The following is a 27,081-nucleotide window of genomic DNA, read 5'->3' as shown; positions in this document are numbered from 1 at the left end:
GGGGGAGTGGGAGAGGGAGAAACAGGCTTCCCGCTGAGCAGGGAGTCCAACCGAGGGCTCCATCCCAGGACCCTGGGATCATGACCTGAGCCGAAGGCAGACACTCAACAACTAAGCCACCCAGGCGCCCCTGGATATTTATTTTAGAGAACTCTGTCACTAATTGCTGTGTAACTAAGAAAGTCAGTGAAAGGAGACAGAGACAAAAGATAAGCTATATAAAAAATAAGAGTTGCCTACACGCTTAAGGTGCTTGAGTAAGTCCCTGATTCAAGAGAATGGGTGCGGGACAGGACATCAGGAGAGAAGGGCAGAGATTGTTCGATTAAACATCATATTTATGGGACGCCTGGGTGGCTCAGTCGGTTAGGTATCTGCCTTTGGCTTAGGTCATGATCCCAGGGTCCTGAGATCGAGTCTCGCATCGGGCTCCTTGCTCGGTGGGGAATCTGCTTCTCCCTCTCCCTCTGCCTGCCGCTCTCCTTGCTTGTGCTCTCACACTCTCTCACACTCTCTCTCTCTGGCAAATAAATAAAATCTAAAAAAAATAAATAAACATCATATTTATATTTTACCTTTAAAGAGGTGGGAATCAGGTTTGAATTTCGTGTCGCTTCCAGCCCTATACCCTCTTTTTGTGAATCCTTAAATACCTTACCTTCTGTTTACTTTCCTTTTATGCTCCCTTTGTCCGTTTCTCCATTTATTTAATTTTTTCAATCATATTATATTTATTTATTTTTTGTTTCAGTTTTGTATTTTTTAATTGAATTTAAATTCAATTAATTAACATATAACATATTATTAGATTTAAATATCTCCCTGATATACCAAATCCTGTCAGGCCTCTGCATCCCAAAGCAAAATGGTTAGGGACACCCAGGTTGGGCACAGTGTTATTATGACCTAAAACTCACCCCCATCTTTTTGTATAGATTTTTATATAATCACTTTAATTTCAGTAAGATTAAACACGCTTAAGAAAAGCCATTCCCAATGATGCCTTCTGCTAAATCTACAGTATGAAATTTAAAATGAACCACTATCATTTCAAATACGTTGGGGAAAGGTATGATATTCGTTATCTGTCCATAAATTGAAATAAACGTTGAATGCGAACTAGATAATCTGCTTCTGAAATTATCCAGGAGATTAAGGGGAAGCCTTTAGATGGCTGCACATTAAAAATGGAAATATTAGGGTAATATAAACATTAAGCAATAAAGCATTCAGAAAGTGTTGTGATATTTGTGTTTTTTCACCGTCATTTAGAATGTGAATCTGCCTCTTGCCAATTTCATATGTACGTTCTAAGGACATATGGAAAGATACAGGCAAGCTCTTTGAAGTACTTTATAGGGGCGCCTGGGTGGCTCAGTCGGTTGAGCATCAAACTCTTGATCTTGGCTCAGGTCATGATCTCAAGGTCATGAGATCCACCCCAGCATCTGGCTTGCGCTGAGCTTGGAGCCTGCTTAGGATTCTCCCTCTCCCTCTGCTCCTCGCTGCCCCTCCTCCAATAAAAAAATAAATAAAATCTTTAAAAATAAAAAAAAGAACAAGTGCTTTATAAATACCAGGTATTTTTGAAATAGTATTCTGCAAGAGGCTATAAATATTGTTTCAATGAGGAGCTCTCATGCGGGACATTTCTTTAGTTCTAAAGCTACAGAAACACCCACATCTCCCCCAGCCTGACAGGCAGTGGGGAAACACTGTGCTGCAGGAAGCCGGGTTCCCCATTTCGTAGCCAAGCTGAACTTGCTTCAGGAGGAGAGGCCATACTCCACACTTTGCACGAGGCTCAAAACAGTAACTGGATTATTCCGGAGCGACATGATCCCTTGTGTGAAACAAGGCAAATCTAGGCGCTTAAGACCTTTATAGGGAATTAAAGCCATGCATACTGGTATATTGTACAGGCGGATTTCTCGGATGAACACAAGGGGGAAATGTCTATCAAGCATCTCCAATTGGTGGATCTGCAACAGTACCTGGAACACAACCTATGCAAGATGGAACTCACCAACGTCCTCTACCCCAAAGCTGCTCCTCTCCTCATGCGTTTTTCATCTCAGTAAACGATGTCCTTCCCTCACCCAGACATCTGGGTGCTATCCTCTCCTCCTCCGTCCTGCTCACCCTCCATGTCTCATGGATCACCAAGCTCTGTCAGTTGGGTCTCCGAGGGAACCTCAGGTCTGTTCACCACTCTGCCTCTCCATTGTCTTTACGAGCTCCTGGCCGCCACCTTCTGAGGCCTGGGTCCCTGGAACAGCCCTTACATGGTCTCCATGTCTCCCCTTCTGCCTTCCACAATGCAAAGTACTCTAACGTCATTTTCTAGATTAAAAACCTGCCACGGCTCCTTGTTTACCACTTCTTGAGTAATACGCAAATTCCTTAACCCTAGAAGCAGGGTAACAATCATGCGTCTCAGTCTATCTGGGATAGTTGCACCTCATGCCTGCTGTTCTGGTGTATTTATTAATAATGCCCCCTTTGACAGGCCCACGGGTTCCAGTTCGGATGATAAATTACATGGTCACCCTACCTACAAAGCCCCTTCTGATTTGCCTTACTCTCCCAACTCAGGTCTGGCTTCTCCTTACCTTGCACACTACCTTCTAGGCATAGTGAATGTCTTTCAGTTCCCTGCTTTCCCCATGTCTGTAGACTCTAAGAACAAGAGCCTGTGTCTTGTACTCTCCCTAGGCACCTGGCACCTAATCTACTACTTGCACACAGACACCAGATATCACGGAATAAACCAACCGAAGAGAGTCCCAGGAATATGGTAGCTCCATAATGAGTATATTGTAGCAGATGACTGACGAAGATCTTTTGAGAAATTAAAAGGAAAAACAACTCAGCAAGCTAGGGTTTGGATTTAAGGCAGTCATTTCAACAACAAACTCTAGTTCCTAGATGACTGTTTGAAAGGGCTGTTTTGATACTAATACATTTTCATAATCCCTCAACAGAGATTTCTATTAGGGCTGATGCTCAGTCTCTTTGATTTGAAGACATCTATAGAAACCACATATGGCTCTTAGAGTCTCACGCAAAATACTGTAGAAATGGATCAGTATTCTGAGCCAGGTTTTCAGAAATACTGACGGATGGCATAAAAATATATATATATATGCACATATATATATAAATATATATATGTGCATATATATATATATATGGCTTCTTCCTCCAAGAAAGAAAAAGGCGAGAAATATAACTTCATATTATTCTACTATGCTTTAAAAATTAATACTGAAACCCAACTTCCTTCTTAAAAACAAAAGTTATGTACCTAGGATAATTAGTCACAAGAGACGGACAAAAATAATCAGAAAGGGGTACACATAATGCCAACAAGACAGCTGTTGTACCTCAGAAATACATCTAACTACGAGCTCATCAATGCTGCGGACTTCCACCATACAGTGCGGCTAAACGGTCTTTCTTTGGGTACACGTGGGGGTGGAGTGAGAAGCCAAAGTTATGAATCCTTCGCAAGTCTCTTTGTTCACTTGGTTTTCATGTTTACAAAAGACTCAGAAGAACTTGGTGCGATCTATGGCCGAAGAGTCTAGCACTTTCTCAGTCTCACTTGTATATCTGAAATATGCCCAACAATCAATTGGTTATTGATATAAATGATATCACAAAATTACCCTCATGAAGGCAATGGCCTGACATTATTTACACTTAATGTAGTATGAGGAGAAACTGCATACTACTTCTAAACCCACCACACCAAGACTACTCTTTTCCTTGAATTCTTAAAACATTTGTATCTAAATATGTGCTGGATTAGTCAGTGAGGGAAGGCAGATGTCACCATAGAACCAAAACATAGCATAAATTATTTGACGTAGGTATAGTTAGTTATTCAATATCCAGGGTGAGCTCTATATTCTTTGGACTCACCCTCCATGTTGTACACAAGAACATAATTATTAGTAATGAGTAGGTCCCAGGACTTCAGCAAATCTCTACATTCCTAAATATGGCTATGATTCCATGTAATTTTCCCAAATAACTACAAATTTTAAGTTACCTCTTTACATCTTTAAAGATTGTGTGCATGAAACTTAAGACAGCAATTAAAATACGGTATTCATCTGAGTGCATTTTTGGACAGTTACAGAAGTTGATCTTTTGGGGCTCTGAGTTACATCACAGACCTAACCCATCACCCAATTTTGTATTTCACACTTTATCCAAAGCTTCTATTTCTCTGTGTAAGAACTACGGCTTTCTCAGACATTTTCATTTTCTTTTAATTCTTACCACCAAAAGGAGCGGCCGGGGTTCTTTTCAGGACCTTTCCCAAAAGGAAACCAAGGAAATTCTCTCCTGTCTTGGAAACTTTGAGAGAAGACTCAGGCCACACTGGACTGGACGCTGGACAGGTTGCTCAGCCCACTCACTGGGTTCACGGCCCACACCCACATAGACAGGACACTTGATCCAAAATTTGTGCCTCCGCAAAACAAAACAAAACAAAAATAAATGACGAGTTCATTCTAGACCTCCTTCATGATCATTCATTAATAAATGAAATCGCTAATAAATAAATCCCTGAACCTCAAGGCTCTCCTCCATTATCTTCTTCGCAGTATTCTCCACCTGAAATAGAAATTTCTCAAGAACCTTGAGAAGGCAAAATCCAAAATCCTTCAGGCACGGAAGTAGCCTTACGTAGGTGTGTTTTCTTACTGTTGTTGTTTTGAATCCCCAGAGCTTATCTTCTGCAAATGAAGGCAGCAACCAGGGCTACGAACATTCAGGGCACCCCTCTGGGAAGACGCCACAAGGAACAGGAGGGGCAGGACCGGATGCAAAAATGCCCCATTGTTAGAGCTGAGCCCCTTCCTCACCGAGGTGAGCGGAACAACCGCACTCAAGACAGATGGCCTGACACGAAAACGAATGAGTGCGAAAGAAGCTGCCACAAAGCAAACAATGCAAAATGGAACCAATGCAATCCCACGCTGTGGATCCTCAGGGCCTCCATTCAACTGGGAACAAATCTGCAGTTTTGTCCTCTCCGTGGAGGACCATGACCGCCATGCTGGTCCTATCAGAGCCTCCGCAAGACAATCCTTCAACAGCAAGGAGAGGTGCAGAGCCTAAGTCAGTTCCTGGGCAATGTCGGGGGGAACCTTGAGTGCCCTTGCTGAGGGAGCTGCTCACTGACCTGCAGATAGAAAGTGGGGTATCTGCTAAGGGAGAGGACAGAACAGACTGATGGGAGCTCCTCACAGATGGAGAGCCCTGGGTAAGTCCCAGAAAGGGCAAAACAAGGCGGTAATTAGAATGTCACACCAGCACACACGCACACTCCTCTTTTTTTTTTTTTTTACGCACACTCCTACCTCCTATCAAAAACATCAGTTGGCAACCTCATGACTATTAAGTCCTAATTGCTACTTCCAGATCAGTAACATGTGCGCTGAAAAAGTACCATGTCTATCCCGCAAAGCCAATCTATTTTAAACACACGGTTTAAAACTGCTCCCCACAGGTCAGGGAAATTGTAATTACTGGCAGTTAAGCCTTTTCTACCCCTAAAAAAAAAAAAGATATAGTTGTAAGAAATAAATGACCCCCTTTTAGACCCAAAGCTGCTTATTGCTATCCTCAGACTATAAGGTTATTATTAATAAGAAGAACTGTTAACTGTTATTGAGCGCAAATTTTGTGCCAAGCACTACTCTCAAGGTTTTACATTTATTAAGGCATTAATCCTCAAAACAACCCCATAAATAGATGCTGTTATTATCCCATTTTACACACGAGACAGAGAGAGGCGGGGCTACCCCGCTGGTTAGGTGCATGACCTGTGTCCAGACTCCAGCAGCCTTCTCCCAAACCTGGGTCTGGGGCCACTGTGGCTGCCATTGACTCTACTTCCAGAAAACGAACTGAAAAGTCTGTGTGTACAAAGAATAGATAACTGGCTGGAAAACAGATGAGGGTCGATGACGAATATTCACCATGACCTATCGTTGTGATCCTCATGGTATGCCGCCATTTTTGCATTACCATATCTTTCTTTTTTCTTTCTGTTAGCTGTACATTGATACCTGGCTCACAACCCAGGGTCCACCTCCTAATTCTGTTAGATTTGGTTAAAGACACCACTTGGGGCACCTGGGTGGTGTAGTTAGTAAGCCTCCGAGTCTTGGTTTTGGCTCAGGTCATGATCTCAGGGTCGTGAGATCAAGCTCCGTGTCAGGCTCTGCACTGAGCATGGAGCCTGCTTGAGATTCTCTCTCCCTCTCCCTCTGCCCCTATTCCCACCACTTTCTCTTTCTCTCTCTCAAAAAACAAACAAACAAACAAAAACCACCATTTGCTTTTCCCCTAATTCTAAACTGGAGGATAAAAAACTAAAGGTTTTTACTAAGGAAACTTGGACCTGGCTTCCAATCCTAACTCTGATGTTTACTGACCATGTAATAATATTCAACTTCAGACTCATCAGTAAACTGATATAATCATAGTACCGAACTCAAAGGGTTGTTTGTTCTATTAAGTATATATGTAACTGGCATCTCACAGGCCCTCAATAAAGAAGGAGATTATTGGCACAAAATTCTAAAATAATTAGGGAAAAACAGCATGGTTTTTACTTATTTCTTCTGGGATATATATTTATCATTCTGAGTGTTTATCTTGTATGCTTTACTTATTTTTAATTTTAGTATTTATTTTATCTTGATGATCACCTTCTTTCAATTTTACTTTTTAAGTTCATCTTGAGTAACTCTTAATTTATCTTGTATATTTATGCATGATGTATTTATGTAGTGTGCATTTTTAGTGTATTACTTATGAATTTTAGATAAAAAAAAGAAATGTATCTGTTCTCATATAGATGGCGGAAATATGTATTTCTTTTTAAAAGGAAAGCAGAAGACCCAAGATGTCTTTAAGAATGCAGAATTACCTCATCCTCCCTTATAAAAAAATTTCATTTTAATTTGTTATCTACCAATTTGGAGCTAGGGAATTATAGAATTGGGCTAGGCTGAAGGTCATCTTTACTTTAGTTAGGATGGATAAGTGGCATAAATACGGTTTCAAGGGATCATATCAATTACTGAAGAAGGAAAAATAACCTGTTTTCAAATACTAAAGGAGCAAATTCTTATATGGCAACAACTGATATGCTAATTATAAATAATTTACCCATTCATTAGATAGCCTGAGGACATGAAAGTAATGACTCCATTTCATTAGACATTCTATAAAATTTAAATCTTTCACTTATTTAGACAAGTCTTCCTCCTAATTATCCCAAATTAGTGCAATTCTAGTCCTAGTTATATTTATTACATTGTCTAGTGAGACATTATATACATAGCAAGTCCCATCTGACAAACGCCTAATTAGATGATCAATTTTTCTTGTCTAGAGCTACAGAAGAACACCAACAGTCCTGAAGAAAAACTTCTTCGTGATGCTATACTCAGATCTGAATTATTCTTGGAACAATGTTAAAAGGAGTTTGGGATGACTCGGTTTGAGAAAAAGACTCAAATTATTGCCCTCTCTATTTCTGTGGAATTTGGATTCACCTTTTGAGTATTCAGAATACCATCATCAGAGAACCATCCAGAAGATTAAGCAAAATCCCCTGGATCCCTCGTCATATGCTGTACCTGCACTTCCAAGACCACACCTCCAATGAGACACCAGCTCCAGCTTCCCTGGAAGGTGACAACACACAGAGAGAAGGAACCTCAGCTCTTTAGGACTCTTGATCCTTCTGCCTGGCAAAGTGCCAAACCTAGAGAAATCCGAATGTCTGGTTTTTCCACTTTTTTTTTTTTAATATTTCTTTTTTTTTTAATTTTTTTTTTATTAGAGAGAGAGAGTACAAGCAGGGGGAGCGGCAGGTAGAGGGAGAAGCAGGCTCCCCACTCAACAGTCAGCCTGACGTGGGGCTCGATCCAAGGACCCTGGAATCATGACCTGGGCCGAAGGCAGCCGCTTAACCGACTGAGCCACCCAGGCGCCCCTGGTTTTTCCACTTCTGCACTCAGATTAAAGAGCACTGGTTATGGGGGCGCCCGGGTGGCTCAGATGGTTAAGCGTCTGCCTTCGGCTCAGGTCATGATCCCGGGGTCCTGGGATCGAGCCCCACAGCGGGCTCCTGGCTCGGCGGGGAGCCTGCTTCTCCCTCTCCCTCTGCCTCTCTTCCTGCTCATGCTCGCTCTCTCTCTATCTCTCTCAAATGAATTAAAAAAAAAAAAGAGAGCACTGGTTATGAAAACCACTCAATCAAACTAAATTAAATTTAAAATGAAATGCCACCACAAATTCACCATATCTGGCCTCAGCTGAGCTCCTCAAGAAGTTGCTCACCAATCCGTCTACACATCCCTCTCCTGGTACCAACACGACTACTTTGACTTCACCCCCTTGCCCATCTCCCCTTCCACCTCTTACAGCCAATGGCCAACTTCCTGCTTCAAGGAGGAGACAGACACCATGGCATCGAAATCCCTCCACATCCTGGCCCCTGTGACCCTTCCAAGCCTATTGATAACCACTCTCCTCTCCAGTTCTTTCTCAAGGTCCACAACCCACTGTCCCGAGCCAGGATGATCTCATGCAAATCACAACATGTCACCACCCTGCAGCAGTTATTATAATAACTAATAATTAGTTATTAAATTAACTAAATTTAGTTTGATTGAGTGGTTTTCATAACCAGTGCTCTTTAATCTGAGCGCAGAAGTGGAAAAACCAGATTTTATCCTGTGAATAAAATCACAGCTCCTTGGCTTAAACTCGAGGATCCCTCTAGATCTTAAGCAGTATCTCCCACCACCCCGAGCTTGCCTCCAAAGGACGAGAACTGCCTGCCTATGCGAACCCCCCTCCAGCTGTCTGTCCCTCCCTGCCCAGCTGACCCTCCTGGAACCTTTAAGGGCCGGCTCAGGGCCACTGTCCCTCTTCTGAAGTCCCCTGCAGTCCCCCAGATTTCTGCCAGGCACTCCTGCAGTGTGGTACCTCGCTCAGCTCCCCCCAAGCTTGCATGATACTATCCTACAATTGCTTCTTCTGGGGCTCCGGAAAACTGCCAGATTCCTGAAGGCCAGGGCTGGTCTGCATGCTCCACCACCATGGGCACTCAGGCTCTCCCATAAGCGATCCGTGCATATGAGCGGACAGGCCAAGTGAATAAAGGGACGAAAACACAGAGAGACTCGCTGCCCTGGGCGAGGAACGTTTTCAGTGGCTACCACACCTCACGGTGGCTCAGAATCACCTGGGGAGTCTTCAAAACTACAGGATCCTGGGCCTCATCCCAAACTTACAAACCTAAATCCTTGAGGAAGGACGCCAAGACGTGTGTGTGCTTAACAAGCTCCCTGGATGATTCTGCAGAAGGAACCAACCCCACACGGGCCCACAGATGGTATCCAGGAGCCCATGGTCCACACAGCACGTTCCTAGCCTGGCTCCCTCCGGGCAAGCGTGTCCAGAATGCGAGGACAGGGGCACCTCCGTGCCGACCCGCCAAACGCACCGCACAACTTCGGGCTGCCCTCTCTCTACCCTCGATGGGGACTCGTGACTGCTCACAACCCAACATTTCATCTCTACAGTTCACCTCCACGGATGTGCCAGGCTCTCCACGCACCTGGAGGGTCAGGGTTCTTGTCTTTACGTCCCAGAGCACTGCTTCCAAGCATACGCCACAGGCAGGAACAGCGTTCGGATGATCAGAAGTTGACTTTTTTTTTTTTTTTAAAGATTTTATTTATTTGACAGAGAGAGACACAGCGAGAGAGGGAATGCAAGCAGGGGGAGTGGGAGAGGGAGAAGCAGGCTTCCCGCCGAGCAGGGAGCCTGATGCGGGGCTCGATCCCAGGACCCCGGGATCATGACGCTTAACGACTGAGCCACCCAGGCGCCCCGATCAGAAGTTGACTTTACCCACATTTAAATACGTCTCTCATTTGGGGAAAAAATAAGAAAACAGCATTCAAAGAAACCAGAAGCTCCTTGTTGTATCCGCTCTACCTTTACCTTCCACTGTGCTTATTAACCAGGGGACCGTGGCCTTCTTGGGGGAAAAAAAAGCCTCCAACACTCATCATGTTTCTCTGGGGGGGAGATGACCACACGGAGATCACTCCCCCTTCCTTCCAGCTTCCCAGGGAAGAAAGATCGTCTGTAACAGAGTGAAGCTATGAATATCTACACTTCCTAAAATACATGACTAAGACTACCTCACATCCATTAGGATGGCTACTGTCAAAAGAAAAGGGCACCTGGGTGGCTCAGTCATTAAGAGTCTACCTTTGGCTCTGGTCATGATCCCAGGGTCCTGGGATAGAGGCCCATATTGGGCTCCCTGCTCTGCGGGGAGCTTGCTTCTCCCCAGGTCTCTACCCCTCCCCCCTGCTCATGCTCTCTCTCTCTCTCTCTCTCTCTCTCTCAAATAAATAAAATCTTCATTAAAAAAAAGAAAAAGGAGAGGAGGGAAGGAAGAAGGAAGGAAGGGGAAAAGGAGGGAAAGAAAAGAACAAATGTTGGCGAGGATGTGGAGAACCTGGAACCCTTTGCAGTCGGTGGGGATGTGAAATGCTGTAGCTGCTGTGGAAACAGCATGGGGTTTCCTCAAAAAATTAACCCCAGAATGACCCTATGATCCAGCAATTCCCCTTCTGGGTATATACCCGGAAGAACTGAAAGCAGGGCTCGAAGAGATATTTGTACCCTCACGTCCACAGCAGCATTATTCACAGTCGCCAACAGGTGGGAGCAACCCAAGGGTCCGTGGACAGATGAATGGACACACAGAATACAGTCTATCCATACGCTGGAATATTACGTATCCTTAAAAAGGAAGGAAACCCATGGACATAAACTCTGAGGAGATTATGCTGAGTGAAATAAAAGGACATGAGGACACACTGGTCACAAAAGGACAAATACAGCTTGATTGCACTGGTATCAGGTACTCAGAGTAGACAAAGTCACAGAGATGGAACGGTGGTTGCCAGGGGCTGGGAGGAGGGAGACAGGGAATTATTACATAACGGGAACAGAGTTTTCTTTTTGCAAGATGGTAGCAGTTCTGTGGATGGATGATGGGGGTTGCACGACACGAATGTACTTAATGCCACTGAACTACACTTAGAAAGAATTAAGATGACAGATTTTACAGTACATGGATCTTACCACAACGAAAATAAAAGGTAAAAAAAAAAAAATACATGACTAAAGAATGAGTCTATCGAGTTAAAATATGCCTGACCCTGAGAAGCAAAACTATTCATCTCAAAGCAGCAGGGCACGGGGAATTGGTGAGAAGTCTTGTTATTTCCACGTTTTATTTCCTGCATATCGTTAAACGCTCTTCTCTAAAGAAGAGCTCTCTCCCAGATTGCTTTCCTGGCAATAAGAAGTTAAAACTTCTTAAAAAGAGATATGCAAATATTCAGAAATTTTAATCTTGGGAAACTGAATACAAGGGAATGTGACCTTTTTCATTCCTGTGAGTTTAGCTAGTTTGGTGCCTTGATTCTAAAGTTAAGACAGAGAAACTATAAGTCACATTTTTTTTTTTTATTTAAGAGCTGGCAATTTTGTTATATTTATTTAGTATTTTTAAGTCTGGTACAGACAGAATGTAAGTGTTTGCTGATCAGCCATAAAACAGGGGAAGAGTTAATAGATACAGTTTTTAACTATTACATAGTGTCTAAAAGCAATTTCTGGGTTTTGGTTTTTTTGAAAACCCAGTATATATCTGAAAGCTTTGTGGCTGTTCTTTAATATTCTAAAGAATAGGGGAGTTTGCTTTATTTGTTTTACTTTAAATGTTATACACTCCAGGGGCGCTTGGCTGGCTCAGTTGGTAGAGCGTGCATCACTTGATCTCAGGGTTGTAAGTTCGAGCCCTACGTTGGGTATAGAGATTACTTAAAAATAAAATATTAAAAAAAAAAAAAAAGTACACTCCAAGGGTTACATAGGTGCTAGATTTTGCAAGTCCTTTGACCAGCCTAAGTACTAAATGAAGATTATGTTTTCATATTATCCACATTCACTACATTGTCATGGGTCACTGAACTCATCTCCCTTGGCCACTGAAACAGTAGGAAAGACTGCACAGGATTTTCTGAGTGATTCCTATGGGGAATCACAAAGACTTTTTTTCCCTTTTCCTCTCAACTGAAGATGTCATAATATACATCTGATGTACTCTAAACCAGTTAACTGATTCTTTTCTAAGATATATATCCCTTTTAACCATCTATGCTTTTTTTTTAACATAGTCACCAAAATTCTGAGTTTATTAATTTCTTGACTACTTCTTACTTAATCCTATCTTGTACCATTCAGACGCATATAGCTCCTCCTTCTTTGCCCCCCCATCCCATCATTTAAAATTATTGAGCAGAGTACTGTCCAGTTATTCAATTATTTGGATCCTGGCCTATAGTACTGCTCAGAATAATGCTCAGTCTGAGCTCTTACAAGACAGACGGCAAAAGTTCAACTGCACTAAAGTTTCTTTAGCGATTGTTCATAACTAAAAAAGGAAAGAAGAGTACAAGGGAAAATGAGCCTGCAGAAGAAAATGGTTTACAAATAAATGAAATGATGTTTATGTGGGGAGACTTCTTTCCATTTAAAGTTTCTAATTTGGTTGTCAGGTCCCAAACAAGTTAAGACCTAGGAAGTTTATGATCCCAACTGTTTCATCTCCTCCAAGAATCAGGGATGTTCACTGCATGGCTCATGGAAACAAGAGACCAATTAAGACAAGGAGGGGCTCACGATAGACAGATGAAGAAACTCTGTCTAAGGTGGTAAGAGAAAGGGTATGAAACACCAGAAGGAAAAGATTCCAGCGACCTCCCACCCACTGTCTCCACCCCCCACCATTCCCTCCCATCCCCTCCACCGTCCCCCTCCATCACCTGCTAGATTTTAGGAGACTACAATCCTTTAGGCAAGTCAAGGTAACTCTTAGAACTTTTGCTGGCAGAGTAGAGATAACTCTCACATAACATACATGAATATTTGAGGTTAAACTCATCAGAATATGCAGGAAAGGCGAAAATCTGTCCTCTCAGTACAACTCAGGTCTCTCAAGGGCAGGGGGCACCTAGAGTAAGAGCAAGACAAACCACCAAAGCGGTCAAAGAAATTACTTAATATTTACTTAAAAATAAGAAGTTAATTTTACTAACATCTAACCTAGAGACTAACAGTATTTGAACACATACATGACTTAAAGTGTATGCGTGTGTATGTGCGTGAGTGTGTATGTGTGTGTGTGAGTATATAAAATCTCAGTTTTTTGATCTGTGCTGCTTAAAATATTAATTAGTGGCTGCCTCCCAGGACCATTGTGTGAAATGAATGAGATCACTCTTACCCACTGGCTGGTACCAAGTACATGCCCAATAAACTGGTTTCCTTCCTGGGGGGAAAGGGGGATTGAGAGTAAAAAGGCTCCCCACTAATATCTACATTTCAGGGCCACACGGGAACTGTGCTTAGGTCCCAGGGCCTTCGACCTCTGGCCTCCCACCATCAAGCTGAACAGAAACCTCCCAGGCCCACGCTATCTACACAAATGGTGGGTAACCATTAGTCACAACTACCACAAACCCATAGCATCAGCCCCAGCCCGAGGACGCTCGCAGGGCCTCATTAGAGAGAAACCTGCACACCTCTGGCTGCATTTGAAAACGTAAACCTCTATTACTGGTCCTTAAGATCGGGATGGTATACTGCTTATTTCGCTTTGGCATCCCAAACCTATGGGAAAACATCTGCATTCTCCAGAAATGCTGCTTCAGCCAACAAAAGCCAACGCTTTTGTCCCATTCTGGAGTTCTAATTAGAGGGGGCTTCTGAAGTTCAATGAATTGGCCACAACCATGTTAAAGCAAGGTCCTCAGTGCCCTTTAATATCCTTCCCTGGACTTTAAGGAAGGAGGATGGGTGGGTGGGTGGGTGGGGGGGAAGTGTTGAAAATGAGTAGGTAAAATGCAAACTCAGGAGTAAACAAGGCAAAAGTGGGAAGCTCTGAGTTCCCAAATCCCAGTGGCCGTGGCTCGCATGTCTGTCTGGGAAGGGAGGCAAAGCGGGGGGTGGTGGCACCTCTGAAAGCTGTGGGGGGAGCCCTTTCTCCCCCAGCTCAGGCTGCCATCCCAAAGCCCCGAGTCCTGTAGCCAAACCAGCTGCTCTCAGAAAAGCTGCTGAAGGGATGCCTGGGTGGCTCAGTCAGTTAAGCGTCTGCCTTCGGCTCAGGTCATGATCCCAGCGTCCTGGGATCGAGCCCCGCATCTGGCTCCCTGCTCCGCGGGGACCCTGCTTCTCCCTCTGCATCTGCTCTCTCTCTCTCTCTGTCTCTCATGAATAAATAAATAAAATCTTTAAAAATAAATAAAAAAAAGAAAAGCTGCTGAAATAGTAACACGTTTGACAAGCGGACCCCAAGCTGTAGCACCCCTTGACCTCCTACACAATTCAAGGGGACTTCTGACCTGAGATTCCATGGGACCATCACAAGTCACCTACGGAGGGCAATGGGCTTGGTCTGGAGGAGAGAAGCCACTGGGCTTCACTTTCAAAACTGCCCTTGATAGATACACCATAGACACAGCATTGCTTTCTTACGCTGCATTTCTGTGATAGTCGATTTCACTGCATGCACAAACACGCAAGCACTCAGCTCAACCCTCAGCTCAGAAGAGGCTTTTTTTTCCCTTTATCTTCAACTGAAAAGCCAATGCAGGTATCTCCGATGAAGCTGAGTCTGATTATACGAGGCACTGTTCCTCTGATTCGAGTGAAGCCAAGTTCTCCTAGATGTATATCCCACAGGAGTACTGAATACACAACAGTTTTCTACCACTCTTCCTAAGATGGAAATTCAAGGACAAGTGAGCCCACTTAGGTAAACGAATAATTCTGTAGATTTCTTAGAAGATCACATTCCAAAATCAATGAGGGATGGAATGTGTGATTTCTTTTTTTTTTTTTAAAGATTTTATTTATTTATTTGATAGAGAGAGGGAACACAAGCAGGGGGAGTGGGAGAGGGAGAAGCAGGCCTCCCGCCGAGCAGGGAGTCCGATGCGGGGCTCGATCCCAGGACTCTGGGATCATGACCCGAGCCGAAGGCAGACGCTTAACGACTGAGCCACCCAGGCGCCCCGAATGTGTGATTTCTGATGAAATGAGTACCAAGTGTAAGAGTCAGACTGAATGCTGTTTTTAACTCTCCCAGATCATGGACGTGTTACCTGCTGTCTCCCTTCTTCTGCACCCTCAGGTGCATTTAGGAACAAGCCAGTCCTGTAGTTACGCCTCCAAAGAAATAATAACATAGTAGCAAAAATGTGCAAAAGTTCTTACTCTGTGTCAGGCACCATGCTAATCATTTTGCATGCTTTGCTCCTTTAATGCCCATAACAACTATCAGTTAGATACTACTTTATCGTCGTTTTACAGAGGAGAAACAGAGGATAGACTGAGCCCATAAATTGCCGAGATTATAGGGCCAGCGAGTGGGTGCCAGGACACTGATGTACAACCCTCCGATTTTAAAGCCCTAAGTCACAAGGCTCTACTGCTGTATGAAGTGACTGAATGAAGCCAGTCTTACAGAGGCGGAAAACCCCATCTGACACTACGGCCATCCTTCCTGTTCAGCTCTTGGGGGCATGTTTACTCCCTGGCCAAACAAACCCTTCTAAAGCATTTTTTTAAAGTTTATCAACAGCCGACCGTTGTCTTCATTATAAATAACCAGCAAGAGTGGGGGGAAAAAACGTCCAAATACTCCTCTCAGTTATTTTAAAACCAATCAAAATGAGAACTCGAATGAGTTCACTAGGTTAACAGAAACCAATGCCGACTCTTTTAAGAATGCTAACGACAAGCGGTCCTGATATAATGCTTCCTACGTGCCAAGCTTGGTTGCAAGCGCTTCGCGTATATTCACCTAATTCTCCCCAAACCTCATGGGGACAGACCATTATTATTCCCATTTTGCAGGTGAGGAAACTGAGGCCCTGAAGGCCCCGTTCTTTAGTCACATTTACCCAGCTAGTCTTGGAAAGGCTGGATTATGAAGCGATGCCACACAGACTCTCAGAAAAGAGAGGCTGAAATATTTACTGAAATATTTTGAGGAACTCGGGGAATTTCGGGGGGTGGGGGTGGAGATCCAGGCTTGGAACTCTGCAGCCAGAGCTGCTTCGGTGAGGAATCCTCAGCAGCCACTACCAAGCTCACGCGCTACCAGCCCTGCCAACTCCCCTCCCCACCACTCCCCGCCACCGCCCCCCCCCCGCCTCCCCCTCCGCCTCCAGAACGCCCCCGGCTCAACAGCGCCACCCTGCGACGGGACGATGCCTCACAGCCCCCACTGCTCTGCCGACAAGCGCCCGCTCCCAAGTCTGGAAGGGCGTGGGTGACGGGGTGAAACCCAGATCATGCACCCATGCCCTCCGTGCCAGGCAGGCCAGGAAAGCGATCCCACGGCAAGTTCAGCACCCACACGGAGAAATGAGGTTTCAGCCTCCCGCCAACATTCATAAGGAGGGTGTATGAATTCCCAGGGGCTGCCAAAACCGAGTGCCCTAAACTAGACGGCTTCAAACAAGAGATATTTATTCTCTCAGGGTGCTGGAGGCCGGAAGACAGAAGCAAGGCTGTTTCCCCTCGGGGGGCTCTGAGGGAGAACCCATCCCACGCCTTTCTCCTGCCTCGTGGTGGCTGCCAGCCATCCCTGGCCTTCCTTGGCTTGTAGAGGCGTCCTTCACATCTCTGCCTTTTTCTTCACATAACCTTGTGCCTGCGTCTGTGTTTCTTTTCTTCTACTTACAAGGACACCAGCCTTACCGGATTACCTTACTTACATCTGACCTATTTCCAAGGAAGGTCATATTCACAGGTACCAGAGGTTAGGACTTGAATGGCTCCGGTTGGGGGCGGGGCCGGGGGGGGGCTCATTCACTCATTCAACCCATGACAGTGGGGAATTACACACGATGGGGTGTTCAGATGCTGGGCAGCCCCCCAAAATGAGAAATATCCACAGTACCTCAATTGCTCTGAGGGCCCTTCATTTCACATAATGATGAATAAATGATTTCAAAGCGAAAGGTGGATATGCCGAAAGCAATACGTGGCCTGTTAGCTCTCTTAGGGGAATCAGCTAGACAGGAATGTGCAGTGGGGGCGAGGCAGGGGTGTTAATTGCAAAGCGAGATGGTTCCTCCGTCTGAAACTATGGCCATCAGAAGGATAGGGCCAGGCGTAAGTCCTGCTGCCACGAATGCCCCAGGCATCTGCCAAATCTCTCTTTTATCTTCAAAAAGAAAAAACTTGGCCTGGAGGGGCCATCATGGATTTGAGTAGAAAGATAAATGGAGATTTTAACTGTGTATATGAGTTACCTAAGCCATAATTTTTCAGCCGCAGAGGTATATGACAGATGTTTGAAATGTACATTATTTACATAGCTGGTCTAGTCTTCTGGGCTGCGACGTGCATAGTTCCAACCCTTTTCACACCTGACTACAGACATCAAACATATATCCCTTTTATCAACAACACAGTGGCTTCTGAATAAATGCAAACACGAATAAAACAGATCCTAGCAATGAAAAGCACTTCCCATTTAGGAACAGGAGAGCAGATGATCTCCAAGCAATCCTAACCTTGATTCCCCACATTTGCAGAAACCCAAGTAGGACTCAAAGTGAACAGAATCCAACAGACCCTCCATCTGCTGGAAATAAAAATAAGTCAGTCATCTGCTCCCCTCTAAGAAACGGAACATAAAGTACAAAAAGCTAAGCTATCCTCGTGTTCTCAACTAACGTGGCTAAGTGGATGACCCCCAAACTATATCTGTAACCTTTACTGTTACTTGTGTGACTAACCAGCCCCTTACATCCAAAATGGAATTCATCATTGGCTCCACGGCCCATGTTTCCCTGTCATATACCGCATTCTTCCAACACAGATCTGCTTTACCTTTCTTTTCTTTTCTTTTTAACTTCTTAAATCCAGTTACAAGGAACAGCCAGCTCTTTGTTCGCCAAGATTCTCCCTTTCCCCTTCAGTCCCACCCTTTCTTCCTTGGCTGATACAGGTTTTCCACTACCTTAGTGTGAGTATCACTCAGGTATGTGAGGTGGTACTTAGCTGAGTATTTTAACTGAAATAGTAATATATTAATAATTTACATGGGGATTGGGAGAAAAGAATTATCAAATGAAACCTGTAATTTCACAGAGAATACAAAATCTTCTTTTTTTTTTTTAATCTTTTTTTTTTTAATTTTTTTATTTATTTATTTGAGAGAGCGAGAGAGAAACAGCATGAGAGGGGACAGGGTCAGAGGGAGAAGCAAGCTCCCCGCTGAGCCGGGAGCCCGATGTGGGACTCGATCCCAGGATTCCGGGATCGTGACCTGAGCCGAAGGCAGTCGCTTAACCAACTGAGCCACCCAGGCGCCCACAAAATCTTCTTTTCAATTCATTCCAATAAAACAGTGGATCAGATGAAGGAAAAATATTAAGTACATAATATGGGTGGTGTATGGACATGGTTAAAACCTTGGGGGCGGTAGGCTAATGCCCAGCAGTGTTGGGAGCACTGTTCTGTGGCGGTCGCTCACCATCTCATGGCTTTATGACCTGGGCCCCCTCGACCACCTCCTCGCTGGTTTCCTGGCCTCGAGACTCTCATCTCTCCTATCTGTCCTGCAAGCCACCACAGACACCTCTCCCGAAATGCTCCTCTCATCCTTGGTTCCTACTGTGTCAACAACCTTCCCCCCATCCTCCTCCTTCCCTGTCCCTCAAATCCCACCTACCCAGTCAGTCCTTCAAGACACTGGGAAATCCTCCCTCTGGGCAGCCTCTTCTAATTGGTATCATTCTCGGAAGTCCCATTCCATTCACACCAACCACATCAACCACCCCACTTGCCTCTTGATTATTTCCTATTATTTACTGCTTTCTAATGCTCCATTCATGGAGAGCTGCTCCTGTCTTCATCCAGTTTTTTAAGAGAAGTCATATTTTATTCATTCGTCCAATAAACATTTACTGAGTACCCAATCTGTGCCAAGCTCTGTGGTTGCTGGCAAAAGAGAGATGTGAATAAAATACGGGCCGCCACTGAGGAACTCACCGGCTCAGACAGGAGACCCACACGTGAACTCGTGGTGTGACCTAGTGTGGCCACGGGGCTATGACGGGTACAGAACGAATGTCATAGGAGTGATTTACTCCAGAAAGGATGTGGAGGAAGACGGAAAGAGAAGCTGGTATGTATGAGCTGGTTCTGGAAGGTTTAACAGTATTCCATCAGACCTCTGAAGAAGGGGAGCATGTTCTCAGCAGGGTAGGAGAAATTACGAAAGTCACGAAAGGGCAGCAAGGTATTGCTGAAGGTAAAGAGTTTCCCGAGCCTAGCGCACAGCGTGGTGAGGAACGCCCAGGAAGAAGAGGGGGAAAAGGTGAGGGAGGTCATGACATGAAGAGCCTTGGTCTAGGACTTTATCCACAGGCATGAGAACACTGAAAAGAGAAATGATTTAACTATAACCCCAAAACCCTCTGGGGACACAGGAAGGATGAACTGGACTGGAAGAAAAGTCAGTCTGGAAGATACTATAATAGAACAGAAGAAGATTTAAACACCACAGATGAAGAATTAGGGGCAGATCTTAGAAATATTTAGGTGGATTTTCTGACCAACTGGTTGTACATTCCAATGCCACATAAAAATAGCCTAGGGACTAACTACTTAAGGAAAAGTTTACTATCTACTTAAAAAATTACCCATGTCATTTCCTTCTGGTGTTACTGCGGCTAAGGGTTAATTTAGAGTTGACTACAGCTTACATTCTTACAAACTACAAGACCCTCTACTCTACACCTTACAGATGGGGCTCCACGCGGTTTCTAGGACTGATCTACAAAAGCCTGTCCTAAATTCAAAAGTCAGCATGTTATCCCACTAGCCAGGATCTAACCAGATTTTGTTTCTCGGTTATAACTGCAACTCAGCATAAGCAATCACGTACCACAGAACGTGCTATTGTGTGAACTGTCCTAACTCTCTGGGGCATAGGGAATTTCAGTCAGAATTGCTCTTGGGGTGTAAAAATGCTAAGGCTTTTATGCAATATACTCATATTCCTTTTTTTCAAATAAAAACGTTCACAAGAGTGTAAAAGATATTGAAATACCAAGAGAGGTGACCTTTTGTGAGCGCATTCATGTTCTCGGGGGAAATAAAGAATGAAGTCATTCACCACCAAGTGTAATATTCCTCACTTCCACTGGCCTGATGAAAGGAGTCAACACAGGTAGCTTCAAATTAAAACACAGTTGGAGGAGCTTGCTAAAAATGGATCTCCGCAAAGAGGGGAAAGGAGGTGACAGGTTGCTGTTTATTAAAACTTGCATATGAGTATAGCTTCGTCCATCATCTCCTACCCCCATTACTCTGATTGCCAGGACAAGCCCTGGGCATATTTAACGCAATGCTGGGGGATGGCAGGAAGTAGGATTCTACTGCAAAATGAGCACTGTTCCCACATACGCCACATACGGGGAAGCACATGACTCCAATAAGCAGAAAGGGCAAAGGTTATTTCTAAGGATTTCTGTGTGAGTGCTCACAAGTCCTGGGATAGCTCATTACAGAGTCACCGCGGAGCCCAATTCTGTAATGGAAGTGGGGACCAGAAGGACCCGTTGCAGACGGGAAGGGAGGTCATGTTACTCGCCAGGGACACAGCTGGTTGGTGGTAGGCCCAGATTAGAACCTCGAGTGTCCATCCTCCACTCCCAGAAAACTCTCACATCTCTTAAAATAACAGAACATAAGGAACTGGGACACACCATCAGCTGTGCCCCAGAATTCGTTTCTATAAAATGAAAACTAATATGCTCATCAATGTGGTGGGCTGGTCATTCCTCCCCACTGATGGTATGAGTTCGATGGGCAGACAACCCCAATTTAAATTTTCCTAAAAGACGTCAATTTGGGGCTTTTTAATGGATCTTTCTTTTCAAATCCTTTAAAGCCATGGTATTAAAACTGTCTGCTTTCCTGTTCTTTAAAGTGACAAGTATCCGTGTGAAAGTGCCATGACTTTGGAAGGGTCTCACATTAAGCAACCCCTTTTATGAACATGCTCAGGAGAACCTTTCTCGTGGAAAAACTACCTTCCAAGCCCGATCTACAGAATGCCCCCAAACTTGGTGGCATTACACGTAGAACATCCAGAAGCACCCAGCCCCAGGGCTGGGGGAGAAGGCAGTGAAGAAAATGGATTCAGTAGCATCACTGGTGTGAAGAGGTCACAGGTCACACAGTTAACAGACAGGGGGCTCTAACAGTTTCACCAACAAAAGCTTTGGCGCCTTGAAAATTATTTCACGGAGGTCTGTGAGCATGTTTTCATATGTAAAGCATTAGGAATTATACTGATATTTCCCTCTTTGGGGAAGGGGGTTTGCTTTTATCTCTAGTTAATTGCTATCGTCATTTCTAGTTTTAGAAAACGCAGAAGAATGATCTTACCTCCATTTGATCTAACCTCTTTTCTTCTTCAGATAATGCATTCACATTCAGTTATTCATCTTGATTTGAACAAAAGGCAAGATTGTCCCCCCTTCTGCCCAGAAACTACCAATGGGAAATTAATATTCAAGATGAACAATGGATTCATCCCATGGCCTGTGGACTTGCTGGGTGCCAGGAGGAGGTCTGTGAATTCTTAGGATTATTTTAGATTTGGTAGCATGAATTGGGAGCTTACAAAGTCATAAAAGCCGCGGTTTTCAAGATTTAAAGTTTCAGAATTCTCTATTGAACTATGCTTCAACAGGATCTCTTTTTAAGTTTTATAGGCGCCTATCTGAACCTCTTGAGTTTAAGTGTCGTTTATCCCAAAGCTATATGAAAAAGTCCAGGCTAAATGTCAAGCCTATTGCTATAAATCACATTTCAAACTGGTAATTACTTATTGGTGGAGAGAGGGCTGTTTGAAATGGTGCTGTCTCATTAGAAAGCTATTATGGAACTCTGCAATTCTACCTTAATAAACAGAGTTAAACTTCCAGAATCTACCGCGTGACAGTTATCCCAGACCAAACAACAGCTATTAACATTTCCAAGGATCTCTCTCTCTCTCTGTCTCTCTCTCCCCTCTCCTAAAGTTAAAAAAAAAGTGATCCCCCCCATATTTTTTAGGACTATTTGTGGGGGGAGGGTGTGGATTTCTAAAAAGAGTCTCAACTGAAGTTATTTTAAGTTCCTTGTCTTAAGTAACTCGGTAACTTATCTTGTCCTTTGAACTCAGTAACAAAAAAACCCTTTTTTTACTGAAAATGAAGTATGATAATGCCAGTCGACATTATCCCAAATGACTGGACAAACAGAAAGAATATGAAAAGGCTCATGTGTTTCTTAGCTGCTTCATTTTCTATTCCATTTTATGTGACAAAGGCTCTGTTTGTATCCAGAGTCACTAACTTGATACAAGTGGATTTCCTTTACATTTCTTAAGAGGAAGAGAACTTCCTGTAAATGATCTCTGCGTGTTTCCATATACTGTCTATTCCCATCAAGACTCAGATTTGGAAAAGAGCCATATTTGAAAAGGAAATTGATAAGATACCTCCCCCCGCAACACACAAAAGATGCACATGAGTGATCCAATCTATTCTCCCAGTGTTCATTGTAGGTATCTGTCTTAATATTTACTATTGCCTCCCGTTAGCACCAATAGCTTTTATTACATGTTCTAGCTAACATTTAAAATGATGAATAAATAATAGCCCTCCGTCCCTGGGCCAAACCATATTATATCCAACCCTGTAGCCCCATGAGAATCTAGCAAGGCACTCTGCTCTTAGGGGACACTCCAGAAAATGCTGAATGAATGACACAGCTCTTCTTCCCCCACCTCTTGGGTTTCTTTTCTCCGTGGGCGCCTAACATTAATCTGCATAGATAACTACCAACCTGAAACAGCTTATCTTTCAGTCTCACCGTTAAGACCAGCTTACCATTTGCAGGTCAAGAAATGAAATAAGAAAAGAGAATCAAATAAAATTAAGAGTTTCTTCCCTGAGCCCTCAGAAACACCTTGCAGAACTGGCAATGTAGCGAAGTACGTTAGCAAATAACGAAAATGTGATCATAATGAAGCTATGCCAAAGACAGATAAAAACAGGCTCCATGGGATTACGCCTGAAATCATAAAAGAATCTCACAGGTTTGTCGAAGAAATTATGGCCACCTGCCCTCCTATAGCCTAACACCTGAAGAGGGATTAAAAAAAGAGGGGAACCATTCAGTGTGGAATGAAGACATTCAGACCCAAGCATTTGAAACCTGGGATGATCTAAAAACACTCGGCGCAGACATGCGTTTATGTACATATGTGTTTTGAGATTTAGATTTTGACTTAGGTGTGTTTCAAAATTTACTATCACAAGTTTGAGGAATGTAGCAACCACAGCAGTGATTGACTGAAATTACTAAAGTATAAACTGTACTTGTCACTTTGCAAATCTGGCTTTTCATGAAAGAGAGAATCAAGGGAGCCTTATTGCCAAAATAGTACAACATCCTTCTGTCACCAGATTTTGCAATAAAAAAGATGGTTATTTTATTTAGGTTTTATATTTATGGAAATGTGGTCACAAGGCATTTTTAAAGCATGAGATACTGGCCCCAGTTTAAAAAAAAAAAAAAAGCTTGCTGTTTTAGGGAAAGATAGTAGAGACACCCTGTGAGCAACAACCACAGGCTTAAGGCAATCTTGCCAGTTAAGACAGGGCTCAGGGTGATTTGGAATAGTATGTGGTTTCGAATATAAACTCAGCTCTTCCATCACATTATGTTCAGCAGAAAATTAATTCCTTCAAAATGAAAAACGAACAAAAATTGATGTCTTATACATCACCGCATACAAGTGGTCAACAGTCAGTAAGGAGAAAACAAGGAAAGAGTTCCAGGATTTTCCTCCTTCAGCATTTCCTCCAGTATGTTACCCCTTGGGTTCCCAAGTCACAACCAAAGCCATTCCGTTGTGTTGCCAAAGGGAACCGGCTCCTTCCGAAATGCTTGTAACAGCACTGCGTTTTATGATGATGAACCCTTTTCTGAAGCCTTCGTTCCCATTTACCGTTTTGTTCGTCCTTCCTGTCTGACATGCAAACACAGCCTCCATGCTTTCCATACAACCTAATTCAAAGCAACATATGTTAAACCCACACGGTATCATGTGAGCGTGCAATCCGCATCCACACCATTACCCCACAGAATGCGTTCAATGAGCTCCAACAGAGTTCTCTGCGTGCACATCGGACGAGCCTGCGATGTATGTGGGCTCCTGCCTGACTCAGACCATCCAGAACTGTGCATGGAACCTGTTCCCTTTTAAGAACAGGGGGCTATTTAAATAGCCGCTAGGATAACTGGCCACAATGCAGGAGCCAGCCACCTCGGTACGGCAGGCAGCGCCGGACGCAGGCTCTGCCACAAAGCTCCAGGAGGCTGCCGCGCAAGGAGCTTGCAGTCATTTATCTCCTGCAGCCAAAACGCCCGGCACGTCCCCCTCCCTTATTTTACCTAACTAATAGCTCTCCAACCCCATATTGAGAGGGCCTGCTGTGGATCTTGCGGAGGTACAAAATGGTGGATGTGAGCTAATTTTTTCCTGCTTTCCCCCTAACTTAGCGCATCCATCACCGGCCGTCCTCCCACCTAAGCGCCCCCCCGCCTTCCCGGCAGCGGCGCACCGAGCACGCCCCGCGGACCCGGCCCGGGGGCAGAAACGCGGGTACCCACCTGATGTCATGTAGCCCCGCGAAGCCTGGGGCGCGAAGGCCGCGGGGAAGCGCTTGTGCAGGCGGTAGTCCTTCTCGCTCCGGGACCTCATGCGGTCCGAGGCCCGGTCCGAGAAATCCGAGCTAGGCCAGGCTCGCCGCAAGGTTGTGCTCCGGGTCTTCTTCATGGTGGGGAGCGCGACCTGCCACCCCGATCCTGGGGGCCTCAGCGCCGGGGCGCAGCGCGCTGCTTCATCCGTCTACGGCGGGCACGACCCGGGCGGACTCTGCGCACATTTTCCCAGCCCCTCCTCGTCGGCGTCTACACCGCCAGCCGCGGGTCCGGCCCTCCCCACGCCCCCACACACCCCCACGGTGAAGGCTCCGATTTTACACACGTCCCACAATGCATTACACTTCATTTGCAATCCGCCCGGCTTATAGCTTCCAGATTCCTGGGGGGAAAGGCACGTTAGCAGGCTCTCCGGCCAGGAGGAGGCGGGGAGGGGGCGGGCGGGGTGGGGGCGCCGAGACTTGCAGCGTGAAAGCAATGGGAGCGCACACAATGGCCCGATTCAGCGCAGGAGTGCTTAGCCAACTGTGAGCCACGGCACAAAAGATCCAAACAAATGAGGAAGCCGAGGCCTCCGGGGCTGACCCGGGATCGGGCGCCCGGGAAGCCGGAGGGGCGGCGGCAGACCCTCCGCACCCGGCGGCTCAGAGCGAGGCGTGGGGTTGACAGCGTCCAAGTCGTGTCCCCCAGGGCCTTTCGGCCGCGCGGCCCGCAGTGGCGGGCGCAGGCTGGCTCTGCCTCTCCTGCAGTCCTCGGGAGGCAGTCTTCATTACAGAGGCTCGAATGGGGGGCGCGTGTGCACAGGGGTCCGAGCAGGCTCTGCAGACAGCAGCTGCGGCAGGCGGGCTCCTGCGGGATCCAGGAAGAGCCCGAGTCGTCCTCGCAACTGCAGCGCCTCGTCAACCTTCCTCCTTCCGAGGCTCAGGGTGGTGTGCGTGCGTGCGTGCGTGTGTGTGCGCGCGTGTGTGTGTGTGCGCGCGCGCGCGCTCGCGCGCCGACACGCATGTGCCCCCCTACACATGCATGCTCCTACTTACTGGCCGAGGGGGCGTCGGGAGCCATGGCTGCCAACGAGGCCGTGCCGGCCGATCCACACCCGCACGGTGGCCCCGCTGCTCGGTGGCGAGCGCGCAGAACGGCTACTGGAGGGCAGGAAGCAGTTCAGCCGCCCAGGCTCATGCTAATCACGGCGCTGCCTTAAGTTAGAGCACGGATCCTGACAGGCTTCTCTTTTTCATGCAAAACACCCTGCGGCGGCGCGGGGACCTTGGCTGGTGCCCCAGCCCCAAGTCAGCGCTTGGCTATTTACATATTTTTAGGATGCTCCCTCCCCCTCGCAGGGAGAGACAGAACCCCCTCGGTGGGAACCGGGAGGTCGGCGGTGCCCCGTCTTGCCCACCTGCGCCAACCCCAAAGTCGGCGAGAGCCGGAGGAGGGGGCGCCCCCGGGGGCTCCTGCGACAGCCGCAAACGCCGGGCCGCCTGGTCCACGCCGCCTGGGAAACGCAGTGGTGGTGGCCTCCGGCTCTTCCTCTCTCGCCCTGGATCCCCCGTGTAAGTCACTAGCCGCCCGCTAACCTGCATTCAGGTCCTTTACACAGCGCGGCTCTGCACAGCGGCTTCGCGTCCAGCAACCAATCGCTAAAGGACAACAATGCGCGCGACGCGGGAGGGGAGGGGGGCGCGGGGCCCGGGACGCCGAGGTCACGCCGAGTTAAAGGCGCGCGGTCACAATGCTGCGAACCCCGACGACGCTGTGCCGCGGCCGTTTTTTCAAAACGCCCATACCCCCATTTGGGTTTCCAAAAATGCTCAGGCATTATAAACAACAAAAATAAACCTGATTTTTCTTTCTCAGCATTGTATTTTATTTTACCTTTTTTTGCGCTTTTTAAAAAATTACTAACGATGCAACGCTCAAAATCATTTTTTTTTTTTATGCTGTAGTTTCGTAGCTACAGCTGCCAAGGTGCAGAGATAAGGATACGCGAAATCTTTTATGGGGCTATGATCTTATCAGGCTGATACCGCAAAAAAACAAAACCCAGAAAAACAGCAGGCTCTAAATGGTTAAGACTCAAAAGAGTTCTAGCGCAATTCGGTGCTATTCCGAGGCTTGAATTCTTTGCGGGGGGGGGGGGGG

At 45.6% G+C, this 27,081-nt stretch overlaps 1 protein-coding gene across 2 annotated transcripts in view; it reads right to left on the bottom strand.

The window, feature by feature from the left end:
- Positions 1-26,780, bottom strand: part of STOX2 (storkhead box 2) — a 108,265-nt gene extending 81,485 nt beyond the window's left edge. Inside the window, exon 1 of one of the 2 annotated variants that reach the window (XM_081807443.1) lies at positions 24,889-26,780. In XM_081807443.1, the coding sequence (XP_081663569.1) occupies positions 24,889-25,054 (166 nt within the window). In that variant the 5' untranslated portion in view covers positions 25,055-26,780. The remainder of the gene's footprint in view (positions 1-24,888) is intronic. The other variant, XM_081807428.1, reaches the window with a different exon arrangement.
- Positions 26,781-27,081: the final 301 nt, after the last annotated feature.

Source organism: Leptonychotes weddellii, chromosome 2, assembly GCF_054177405.1.
Source record: "Leptonychotes weddellii isolate Sample4059 chromosome 2, ASM5417740v2, whole genome shotgun sequence".
Classification (NCBI taxonomy): Eukaryota; Metazoa; Chordata; class Mammalia; order Carnivora; family Phocidae; genus Leptonychotes; species Leptonychotes weddellii.
The sequence above is the reverse complement of the archived record's forward strand: the minus strand, read 5'-3'. Positions and strand labels throughout refer to the sequence as shown.